At 47.5% G+C, this 12171-nt stretch overlaps 5 protein-coding genes across 5 annotated transcripts; 4 read left to right on the forward strand and 1 right to left on the reverse strand.

Annotated features, from left to right (window-relative positions):
* Positions 1–393: 393 nt before the first annotated feature.
* Positions 394–1975, forward strand: N7479_002589 (pepsin-like aspartic protease; the record flags this gene model as incomplete). Its single annotated transcript, XM_057250286.1, has 3 exons — positions 394–579; positions 652–970; positions 1035–1975. 3 exons carry the CDS (start codon positions 394–396, stop codon positions 1973–1975), a joined length of 1446 nt encoding a protein of 481 aa, XP_057114718.1.
* Positions 1976–2460: 485 nt separating this feature from the next.
* On the forward strand, positions 2461–4236 carry N7479_002590 (uncharacterized protein; the record flags this gene model as incomplete). The annotated part of the gene is made up of 1 exon (XM_057250287.1): positions 2461–4236. The coding sequence occupies one exon, from the start codon at positions 2461–2463 to the stop codon at positions 4234–4236; it is 1776 nt and encodes a 591-aa protein (XP_057114719.1).
* A 1771-nt stretch (positions 4237–6007) lies between these two features.
* On the forward strand, positions 6008–6763 carry N7479_002591 (uncharacterized protein; the record flags this gene model as incomplete). The annotated part of the gene is made up of 1 exon (XM_057250288.1): positions 6008–6763. The coding sequence occupies one exon, from the start codon at positions 6008–6010 to the stop codon at positions 6761–6763; it is 756 nt and encodes a 251-aa protein (XP_057114720.1).
* A 540-nt stretch (positions 6764–7303) lies between these two features.
* N7479_002592 (sterol desaturase family protein) lies at positions 7304–8426 on the reverse strand (the record flags this gene model as incomplete). The annotated part of the gene is made up of 2 exons (XM_057250289.1): positions 7304–8087; positions 8158–8426. 2 exons carry the CDS (start codon positions 8424–8426, stop codon positions 7304–7306), a joined length of 1053 nt encoding a protein of 350 aa, XP_057114721.1.
* Positions 8427–9622: 1196 nt separating this feature from the next.
* rcoA (uncharacterized protein) lies at positions 9623–11978 on the forward strand (the record flags this gene model as incomplete). Its single annotated transcript, XM_057250290.1, has 8 exons — positions 9623–9743; positions 9936–10017; positions 10089–10414; positions 10481–11016; positions 11086–11556; positions 11617–11749; positions 11802–11877; positions 11954–11978. 8 exons carry the CDS (start codon positions 9623–9625, stop codon positions 11976–11978), a joined length of 1770 nt encoding a protein of 589 aa, XP_057114722.1.
* Positions 11979–12171: the final 193 nt, after the last annotated feature.

Genomic DNA, 12171 nt, shown 5'->3' on the forward strand with positions numbered 1-12171 from the left:
ATTAATAGTAAAAGTGCTGGGCATTGTAAGGTTTATGCTTGGTGACGACAGCACTTGGAGATTCCGCCATACCCGTTGGTGTGGACTAAATTAACCAAGGCAGAAACATAGGAACTAATAAAAAATAGTGTAGAGCTATTTCATGTAAAAGTGGTCCACTTGTCTAGGGTATCCGGCTGGGCCCGAATAATAATCAATTGGGGACTTCCAAGACTGGATATCAGCCCCCATTTCCTCTTCCCTCTTTTTGCTCTCGCTCTATTCTCTATTTTCTTGAATTCGTTTCCCTATTCATCTAAACACCTGGGAAAATTGTTTCTTGAGTAGTTCCAGAACCAGATATTTGATCTCTCACATTCCAAATCGAACCAGAGGGGAACGATCGGCGCTATCATGAAAAATGCATGGATCCTATTGGCCACTGGCCTGGCGCTCCCAACCTGGGGTATAACCCTTCATCGGAGAGATAACCCGGCAGTGGTGCAAATGGATATTCAAAGAAAGGATGTTCCCGATCCCGTCGCTAGAGATCAAGCAAGGAGGAAACGTTCGACAGTCAGCCAGGCACTGGACAATGAGGTATGCATGATGATATCCACGGATATATTTAGATATAATCTTATTGAGCTTCATATTAATGTCTCTGCCTAGGAAACTTTGTACTTCTGTAACGTCACTTTGGGTACCCCAAAGCAGGGCTTACGTTTGGTTCTCGACACTGGAAGTAGTGATTTGTGGTGCAATACGCCAAATTCTACTCTATGTGAATCCACCCGCATCGCTTGCGCCGCGTCTGGTACTTACAACTCGAGCGCTTCCTCTTCATATTCATTCGTGAGCTCGGATTTCAATATTAGCTATGCCGATGGATCTAGCGCTGTTGGAGACTATGTTTCCGATACCATCACTATTGGAGGCGTATCTATTAAAGACTTCCAATTTGGCGTTGGCTTTGCCTCTGGTTCTCCAGGTAAGTCACTTGTGCCAGATATAACGCCAATTGCCACAGAGCTGACATGAATATTTGTATAAAGAGGGTGTGTTGGGTATAGGATATCCTGCGAATGAAGTTCAGGTTGGCAGAAATGGAGACTCTGCTTATGCCAACCTGCCCAAGGCAATGGTCGACAAAGGATTAATCCAATCAAATGCCTACAGTCTCTGGCTCAACGACCTGGATGCGAGCAGAGGATCGATTTTGTTTGGTGGAGTCAACACTAAGAAATACCAGGGCACCCTGCAGACAGTCCCCATCCAGAAGGTCCGCGGACAGTACTCGGAGTTCGTTATTGCGCTCACTGAACTGTCCCTTACCAATGGTTCCAGCACAAAAACTCTTTCTTCGAGTTCCATTCCTGTGGGTGTGTTACTGGATTCGGGAAGCTCTCTTTCATATCTTCCAGACTCGCTTGTTGAGGAAATCTACAACGATCTCGGTGTCTCCTATGAATCAGACAGTGGCATTGGCTACATTGACTGCAGTCTAGCAGAGCAGAGCATCAGTCTCAGCTACACGTTCTCATCCCCGAAGATTAACGTGGGCATCGACGAGATGATTATCGACGTTGGCGATCTCTATTTCAAGAACGGCAGGCGGGCCTGTGTTTTCGGTATTGTTCCCGCGGGAGGCAGCACGGCGGTTCTGGGAGATACGTTCCTCCGCAGTGCGTACGTGGTCTACGATCTCGCCAATAATGAGATCTCCCTTGCCAACACCAACTTCAATACCACCGAGAATGACGTCTTGGAGATCGGGACTGGCTCTGATTCCGTCCCCGGTGCGACGCCAGTCTCGAACCCAGTGACTACCGCGCCAATTGGTGGCGCTGCTGCTCGCATTGGAGGTCCACATGGAACATCTACCGGCGTTTCGGGCTCAGCCTCAGCCACTGCGAATGTTGCCATTCCCAAGGCCATCGCTATGCCGAAACTGGCTATCGGCCTTGCTGGGGTAGGAGCCCTTCTGACCTTTTAAGACCTTTGGATGACCACGTACATTTCTTTTTATGTATATATTTTGCATACTGTGGTGTATTTGGAGTCTGGGAAGGCTATACCTAGAGTTCTTTTCCGCAATACCCAAGTATCTAGTTTTTATGTGTTATGATTAAATGCATTGAGTCTGAATTATTCAATACCCGAACTAAATGTAGCAGTGTACATGTGAAGTACATAGAAAGTTGACTATACAAATATCCTTGCATGTAATATCTGTCCTTCTGGTCCTTTTTAAATTTCTCTCGGCTTTGACTGATCAAATATGATGGTCTGTCTAGAAGGCATTAGTCCGGGGCTACTGTTTTTCAGAGGGAGAGAGGGAGAGGGAGCCCTGGAGAGAGTACTTTTGTCATTGTTATCTGTCATATAAATGGCCCACCACCAACAATTCATCGCATCTAAAAAACCACCAGGCAACTCTTACAGTTTTCCCCAATTATCTCTTCATTCAGTCCTCCTAAAATGAGCGCATGTAAGCCCTACGACGATGTTGCCTGGGCAATAAACTCCCAGATATGGGAGGACTGGCCAGAACTTCTTCGCACCGATGGAGACATCTACAATGACATCGGAGTCATTCTTTCTGAAGAATTCAGCGATCTTGAATGCGACCTGTTCGATTTCCTCAACACAGGTGGTTTTAATACCTGCTTCAAGATGAGTTTCACCAATGATTTTGGTGCTGTTATACGGTTCCCAATGCCCGGCGCTATCATGTTTCCCGAAGAAAAAGTCCGCAATGAGGTTTCTGTCATGCAATCTCTCTTGGACAAAACTTCAGATAAAATCCCAATCCCAGTGCCTTCTATCTTTCGCTGGACAGAGGCAAAAGAGAGTCACTCGAAACTAGGTCCTTTCATCATCATGAATTATATCCCCCACGAGGGAAGTATGGGTGATCTTCTTGAGAAACCAGGACGCCAAGTAGGAGAACGGTCAGTCCTTAATCCAGAACTTAAGCCGATCAGGCTAGAAGTTCTCTATGGAAAACTAGCCAGCATAGTCCTTTCGCTGTCTACACTTTCTTTCGGCCGGATAGGATCACTCGACAAGAATGACAATTCTACGTGGGAAGTGTTACATCGACCTCTGTCTTATTCTATGAACGAAATTGTGCAACTGGGCACGCTACCCCGATCGAAGTTACCGCCCACCACTTATGATAAAGCGTCGTCGTATTTTGAAGCCCTGGCGGAGCTACACATTTCACATCTCATAAGCCAAAGGAACGAGGCAGATGTCTTAGCGTATATCCCAACAGATGTCTTGGCAGATGACTTCCGGCGCAAATTTGTGGCTAGATTTCTCTTCCGGACACTTATTAGAGACCAGGAGCAGAGAAAGCAATGGATATTATATGATGATGGCCCATTTCCAGTTTGGTGTGACGATTTTCGACCAGAGAACGTTCTAGTTGATGAAGCTGAAAGCATCACTGGGGTGGTGGATTGGGAGTTTACATATACCGCCCCAGCCGAATTTTCTTATACGCCGCCTTGGTGGCTTCTTCTCCAAAAACCAGAAGATTGGCCTAATGGCCTTGATGACTGGTGTACAGAGTATGAGAAACATCTCCAGACCTTTCTTGGAGCAATGCGGCAAGTCGAAGACGAGGCAATCCAAAACAAACGGCTAGTAGAAGGCCAGCGGCTATCTAGTCGGATGCGGGACAGTTGGCAGAGCGGAGATTTTTGGGTCATGTACGCTGCAAGGAACAATTTTGCCTTTGATGCGATCTATTGGAAAAAGATCGATCGGCGATTCTTCGGAACCACCACATATGAAGACGACAATATTTGCGATGTATGGCGGAAGAGACTTCATCTCTTAGAACCAGAAGAGATAGAGCTCATGGAGAAATATGTGGATCTAAAGCTCAAAGAGAGGAACACAGGTCTTTTCGCTTGGGATCCTAATGAGTACACGGTGGAATGGATCAAGAGGATGAAAGTGATAAGGAAGATCAAGGAAATGAAGGATAACATGTATACGGTGGTGATAGAGTGGGAGGGAGAGCTACAGAGCATGGTAGAAATGAAAAGGAAGGTGACAAAGAGAATCGAGGAGATGAAGGGGGAAATGGAGAGGATGGAGATAGAGTGGAAAGGGGAGATAAAAGACATGAAGGAGATGGAGAAGAAGGAAGAGGTACAGGAGATGAGGGAGATGAAGAGGAGGAAGGCGATGGAGTGGGAGGAGATAAAGAGGAAGATGGAGGAAATTGAATTGCTTCCTTAGGCCATCTATGAGTGCTTTGTTTAGAGGTAGCTCTTTCCTCCTAATTTCTCCAATCACAAACATCAACTCTCATCCCATCAGACACCGAATCCTTCAAACTTTCCATACCCACACGCTTCGATACCAACATTCGAAGATCAACAATGGTGGTGAGATACCTGGCCACGTCCGAGATGACTGTCACGGCTGGACTATTCGGATGAGGGACAACTGTTGTGGCTCCAAATGTCACGGTAGTGGCGGCATATGACCGCACCAGCGTAAGGACCTCATAATATTCTGGTGGTCACTTTACTAATGGAGTTTTGATAAAAGTAAATGGGCACCGTGGCGGCAAAAAGCATCAAGGTATGTCTTCCAGTTTGAATCTGCATATATTCAACCTAGCTTGTCCTTGGGATATGTGGTTTGCTTTGCAGTCTGCATTGGAACAAGCCCAACAATGACTTAGCACCACTGCATATACTGTTTGATCAACTAAGAAACATACTGATATTGTATGCTTAGACAAGAAGAATTCCGTCCTGATGAGGCCGCCTGATCTGAGAGCACGAAGGCTGGATAATGTATACTTACAAAAGAAGCCTGCCACCTTTGACCCCTATCCTCATGCTTTGTGGAGGCCTCTCATACGACCTGTTGCCTAATGCGGGGCATGGGTACGTAAGAAACTCGTTCAATTATACAATCTATTCCCTTTCTATGCCTCCCGATTACCGTCATTATTTAAAGGTTATTGCTAACTTGGAAGTAATGGCAGCGCACCCAACCGCTTCTACGAAGAGTAACCTAATATGGGATCTAATCTGCTTTTTAGATTGGAGCAGGCCTCTCAGTCTAGAGTAGTGCAGTTTTCTGATTTCTGCAAAACATGCTGAATGAAAAAGATGCCTACGAGCACTTCGTAGAGAAGCTCCGGGTGACCGTTGACTGGGATGAAATTCTGGGGGTTAGAACTTATGTACATACTTAAAAGTACGTGGTCAGTCGGATTTCCCTGTGGAGCTTCGAGAAAGAGGAGGTTGCACCAGTGGAGTTGTTCTGTCGTGATCTTTTGAGTGAGGCAATTGGTTTAGAGACTCTACGCTGTGTCTTGAGTAAACACGGGTTTCTAGTCGATGGGTTGTCTTTCTTGAATATTTTTACCTAGCTAGTTGACCTCGGAATACCTTCACTCTTAGCTAATACACATTACTATTCTATTTATCAATCTTCAATTTGCAGATGAAGCTATTACATCTTAATATTGCTTTCTGACATCTTGAATTTCTACACGGAGTAGTAAATGATATATATATCTTGGCATCAACGGGTGGGATCTCTTGGCGCTAACCCTGGAAAGTTCCTCGACTGACCACACCTCGAATTCCCATAATGCCGCGAATCCCCTTTTCTATTATCATAAAAGCTCAACGGGAAAACTCTCTCTTACCTATACTCCTCAAAGAATGTCGCACAATCGATTCTGCTCGCAATGAACTTCGCTGGTTACGCGAGCGGGCAGTTCGCGATAGCCAGTCTGTCCCAAGATCAAAGGCAGGATGGAGAAGCCGATTGAGATCTATGTGTCAGATGCGATCTAGAGGATATCCTCTCCAATATATTCTTGGAGATCAACCATTCGGCGATTTAGAAATTCTTTGCCGAAGAGGCGTTCTGATCCCAAGGTCTGCCTATCAGTTTTCTAGAAAAGCGATATTTCTTGCTGACGACTTTTTGCAGACCAGAGACCGAATCATATACGTACCAAGCGGCCAAGTTAGTCCGTCAAATGGCTCTGGACCGTAAAGACACGTCCAAGTCTCCCGACCAGGGGAGACCATTGCGTGTCATTGATCTTTGCACTGGCACAGGCTGCATACCACTTCTGCTGCACGCATTACTTGCTCCTCATTTCCAGCAGCTGGAGATAATTGGAGTGGACATCAGTCCTACGGCCTTAAGTCTAGCCCAGGAGAACCTCAAGCATAACCTGCAACTGGGCCAATTAGAGCCCAGCGCAGCCACGGACATCCACTTCCACGGCGCCGACGTCCTTGGACATGGAAGTGGCCATTCTATGCCATCCATTGAGTCACTACTGCAAACTCAACTCCCTAATTTTGGATTGGACACCTCACCATCCGACCAAGAAAGTGAATGTGATCTATTAATCTCCAACCCGCCCTACATATCCCAAAAGGATTTCCGAAACGGCACTACTGCGCGTAGTGTACGGCGCTTTGAACCCAAGCTGGCACTTGTGCCTCCATACTCCGGCTCCGGGATAGAAGACTGCATGCCCGAGGATATCTTCTACCACCGCATTCTCACTCTAGCATTCAAGTTGAAGGCCAAGCTTACAGTGCTGGAGTGTGGGGATTCAAACCAGGCTAATCGAGTGGTTGCTCTTCACAGGCGGCTTGCTACTGCTGAATCCGGAAAGTTCAGTGCGGAGGTCTGGCCGAGTCGAGAGCAGGATTTGGCCGATAATGGGTTTCATGTGACTGACGGTTCGCGAGGGGTTATTATACGGACTCTTCAGTAACGAGCGCAGCTATCCAGCATTCTCATTCCATCGGAGTATTTTCCTCAGTGTCAGATCATTCTCAATATTAATTTCAATCTTATGAATAACTTTGGACTTTGGAATTTCTTGTTTCATATATTCAAAAGTATCATACATATGCCCTCATTTTGGCCTTGATGCCAACACATGGAAAAAAAAGAGAAAAGTGTACAGATAAACTAACCAAGTTCATTTGTATCGCCCATGAAAAAAGAAAAAAATAACATTATTTACAGAATGGGGTAGATCACCAATAGACCCGAGTGCTGGTGGTCAGTTTTGGGAATATTAAAACAGGTAAGAGATGCACAAGGCGAATTAATGTACTTGAATTAGCGTTAAAAAAATGGCACGGGGAACAAAAGGTATGCAAAAGTCCAAACCCAAAATCCAGGTCAGGAAAGCACACAGCCCCTCTATCGGGGAGTCTGCAATGAGCCCCGATTGGCTCCTGTAGTCTAGAACTCTAGAACCAAGTAAGCGTTGTGAAGTCGTGAGGAATGTAATTCAGCCGTCATTTCAAAGGTTCTTCTTCGTATCGGAGGAGTAGCTGCGATCGTCTTCGCCCTCGACATCCCTGAGGATCGTCTCCATCTCCTTGGCCTGTCGCTTCCACTCCTTGTCGTCCATCTTCGTCTCTCTGCGGAAAAGCTCCTCGTTGGGCTTGCGGTAGCTGCCACCCAGACGGTCCCACAGAGTGGTGAACTGTCCGTAGTTGTAGTTGAAGTACAGGTGGTGCATGGTGTGGCAGGCAGCACCATTCACAATGGGGCTGTTGGCAACGTACTCGCCGTCATGAATGAAGACAGTCCAGAGGTTGATGAAGCCGAACAGGAAGACGTAGGCGAACTTTTGCAGGGGGAAGAGGAAGGGGAAGACGTGGTACGGGACACTCTGGGACCAGCCATCGAGCGGGTGGAAGGCGTGTGAGGCATAAGGGCTCGGCATGATCCACTTGTGGTGAGGCTTGTGTAGGGTCTTGTAGACGCGGGGGTGGTGCAAGCCACGGTGGATCCAGTAGATGAAGAAATCGGTAAAGCAGATAAAGAAGGGGATTTGGATCAGACTGTAGTATGGGAAGGGCTCTTCGGCGGTGGTATCGTAGAGTTTGGCGTATCCGCGGACCTCCAGAACGAAGAAAGGAGCCGTCAAGAGGGACATCAGGGGCATTGCAGACATGGCCTGTTTGATCTCCATAGGAATTTGGTTCTTGAGGAATTTGGGGTGGTTGTAGGTTGTCTTGTCCCAGATAAAGATGAAAGAAAGCGATGCGACCACGAAGTAGACGAGCAGACCAAACAACCTAATTGAGTGTTAGTTCTTATGTTGCGGAAAAGTGGTGATGTGAAATCTTCAAAGGATGGGCGCATTACCAAGTGATCAAGAAAAAGCTTGTAAATTGACGGTACATGTTGGTCCTGGGCCAAGCACTCAGGTATGCGTATTTCGAGGGTTCCAGGTAGATCATCTGTGTAGCCTGTTCATAGACATAAGATTCCGGTCCAAAAAGGGCCATCGAGGTATTCGCGGCCGCATTGACAAAAGCCGGCAGCGAGATGGACGACGAGAGCGAGGCGGGAAGAAGAGCCGAATAGAGGCGATCACCAATAAAGGTGTCCCATACTTCGAGAATGATATCCATGATTGAGGGCACAGATAGGGGGGGGGGGGGGGGGGGAGAAGGAGAAGGGGAAGTGAGAGTACTTGAAGGAACAAAAAAAGGAGAATCGCGGCGAATAACAATAGTAGTCACACCAGCGCGGAACCGCCACAGCCGTTGCGATGCCACCTTCTTAATAAGCCAATTGATCCAGGGGGGAATGGGCTGATGCGGGAATATTATATGGTTATCATATGAGTGGTTAGTGTCATGTATATAAAAGCCTAGTTATCTACTTCTTTTTTGGATTTTATCCCTTCATACACCTTTATAGTCTATGTTGTACTTGAAAAAAGAGAGCAAAAACTTTAAAAAAAAGAGATGAACACAGATCTGACCCCTGGTTTGCCACAATTTATGCCTTGATGCCTGGAGCGCCATACTTTGTGGCTATTTTGTGGCCCGATATATCAGGCAATAAAAATAGCAAAAGTACATTACAGTAAGAGCAGTACCAAAATGGTACTGCACGGGCCAGTTCCACTTCCGCTTCCCGTACTCAGAGGTACCTCCACTGCCCGCACTTGCGGGTGTAGATCCAAGTATTCTCTGGTATTCCGGGTATCTTCAGCCATTGAAATAATACAGTGAAGCTCGCGATCTGGACCCATCCATGTACGATGTTCACATCTGGGCATTTAGCCATACAAAATACTTTGAACCAAGAAAATTCTTGACTTTCTAGTTTCATTTACAGTGCAAACAGTATTCCAGGTTTAATTATCATTCGTTTGCCTTTTCTTTCTTGTATGTTATAATAGAAGTATTATATACAATGGTTCAAAAATATGCCATAAATTAGTACTTTGTACGGAGTAGTCTACGGTAAGACCCGCTGCGCTTCTCGGCTATGACCTCGCTTCTCGCGTCAACCACTGCCGCCCTCCCCCCAAACTCAAACCTTCCCGCTTTAAAGTGTCATCTGCCAGCCTCTTCCACCCCTCTTACCGCTACACCCCCGTTCTCATTCCCCAGCTTATACTGTACCGCCCACTATCGCTGTGGCTAGCTGCGTGGTGCTATCCACCAAGCATTGGAGCCTCAGTGATCAAGATCATTGAGTCCAGCTCGAAACTTTGGTTGCGACCCCATTCGCTGACCTAGAGCTGCCATCCGACCATCCTTTTTTGTCCTTCTGTGACTTGTGAAAAACAAGAAAGAAAAAAAAATATCCCACCATGTACAACGCTCATCGCGGGATGGTGCCCGCTCCCAACTCCCGTCTGACGGAGTTGCTGGATCAACTGCGCCAGGAGTTTGAGAGCCAGTCGCGAAACACCGGTGAATTTGAGCATCAGTGTACGTTATCTATCATTCCCAGCATTCTGTTAGCCCTATCCTATGCTCAGGTCAATTGCGCCTTGAGCTCTTTCTTCCCTCCCCTCTGTCCAATCATTTCATACAAGCAGCTGCCAGTTCATTTTCCCAATGACTGCAGCTCTATGGGTTCTGACATTCGCTGAAATGTTATCTAACTGACAGATCATGCAGTGACTGGTCAACTCCAAGAGATGGAGATGATCCGTCAGAAGGTCTATCAACTGGAACAGGCGCAGATCAAGATCAAGCAAGAGTTTGTTCCCTTTGCCTCCTTGGAAAGCTTGAACTACCCTCTCTAATATCGCATTCTGTTTTTTTCTTTAGCTACGAAGCTGAAATTCGAATGCTGCGACACGAACTTGAGTCGCGCGGCGTGCAACCCATTTCTTCTCACATTGGCGGACCTACTGCGACTCATTCGACTTCTTCCCAGGCTCCCCCACCTGCCCTGGGCCACGGCCCCAGCAACCTATTCGGAGGTATCATGACCAATCCACCAGGTAGTGGCCCCGGTCTTGCCCCTTCCCTTCCCCAGGATCAGCAGCCTCCCCAGCATCCCCTTCAACAGCCTGCTTCGGTCGCTCAGCCTGGCGCACCGCAACCCCAGCAGAGCTCCTTTGGAGGATATCCGGCTGGCGCTGCTGTGAACGGTATGTCGTTGTGTTTATGAAAATCGTCACCCAGTCCGCTGACCCGTTGGATCGTTCGTCTCCCAGGCTACGGGCCTCCTCCGCCTCCCACTGCATCCCCAGGCCCCGGTAAGGGCCGTGGCCGCGTTCCCCCAGGTCCGGCTACCCCCCAGCAAACCCACATCGCCTACCCGGATCCTCGTGCATCCCCTCAGATCCCTCGCCCGACTCCTCCAAACCCCCCGCTCGGCCGCACCGCCGAACGCCCGGGAAACATGCTGGCAAACTGGAACCCCGATGATCTGCCTCCGTCGCAAAAGCGTGAGGGTTCCGATTGGTACGCCGTGTTCAACCCCGAGGTCCAGCGTGTCCTTGATGTGGAATTGGTGCATCATTTGAATCACGATAGCGTCGTTTGCTGTGTGCGTTTCAGCCGTGATGGCAAGTACCTGGCTACAGGCTGCAATCGCTCGGCTCAAATCTTCGACGTGACCACCGGTCAGAACGTGGCCACTCTGCAGGATGAGAATGTTGATAAGGACGGCGATCTCTACATTCGCAGTGTTTGCTTCAGTCCCGATGGCAAATATCTCGCGACTGGTGCTGAAGATAAGCAGATTCGGGTGAGTTTTCCGATATGGAATCAGTAGCATGTTGTGAGAAGATGACTGACTCAATATGATTGGCTCTAGGTTTGGGATATTAACCAGCGCACCATCAAGCATATCTTCAGTGGACACGAGCAGGACATCTACTCTTTGGACTTTGCTGGCAACGGTCGGTTCATCGCCTCTGGCAGTGGAGACAAGACTGTGCGCCTTTGGGATATTCTTGATGGCAAACTTGTCTACACCCTTAGCATTGAGGATGGTGTCACTACTGTGGCTATGTCTCCAGATGGCCGTTACGTGGCTGCAGGTTCGTTGGACAAGAGCGTGCGCGTCTGGGACACTACCACTGGATACCTGGTTGAGCGTCTGGAGAACCCAGATGGCCACAAGGACAGTGTCTACTCGGTCGCTTTCGCACCTAATGGCCGTGATCTTGTCAGTGGCAGTCTGGACAAGACTATCAAGCTCTGGGAGCTTACCGTTCCCCGGGGCATGCACCCTCACAGTGCCATCAAGGGCGGCAAGTGTATTCGTACTTTCGAGGGCCACAAGGTTAGATTTGAGATTTACCCGAGAGACAAGACAGAAGCTAATTTTTTGACTACAATATAGGACTTTGTTCTCAGTGTGTGTCTGACACCCGACGGCGCCTGGGTTATGAGTGGTTCCAAGGATCGTGGTGTTCAATTCTGGGATCCAGTGACTGGAAATGCCCAGATGATGCTTCAAGGCCACAAGAACTCTGGTGAGTTTCGACTTTTCCATGCATTATCATCACTTTCACTAACTCGGAATAGTCATCTCGGTTGCGCCCAGTCCTACTGGCAACCTGTTCGCGACCGGCAGTGGAGACATGCGCGCACGAATCTGGAGGTGAGTTTTTTTTTCTCTCTTTTTTTTTTTTCTGACTGTGTTTCAGATTTTAGATCATAAGCTGACTCTTTTCTAGATACTCGGCGTACACTGGACGATGAAAGGGTTCCTTTGGGCGCAATGTGATGTTTTTTTGTTTTGGTTATGGGCTCTTTAGTTATGTTGACCTTGTTTTTTATTATTTATTTTTCTATACACTTAGTGTATACTTTTGAACACCTTCAATTCCAAAATTGCCATTTTCTTAAAATTTTCCCTTTTTTATGTAGACTTGAGGTCACACGGGCATACATT

Source organism: Penicillium vulpinum (genome assembly GCF_028829585.1).
Source record: "Penicillium vulpinum strain IBT 29486 chromosome Unknown utg000001l_segment0_segment0, whole genome shotgun sequence".
In the NCBI taxonomy this organism is placed as follows: Eukaryota; Fungi; Ascomycota; class Eurotiomycetes; order Eurotiales; family Aspergillaceae; genus Penicillium; species Penicillium vulpinum.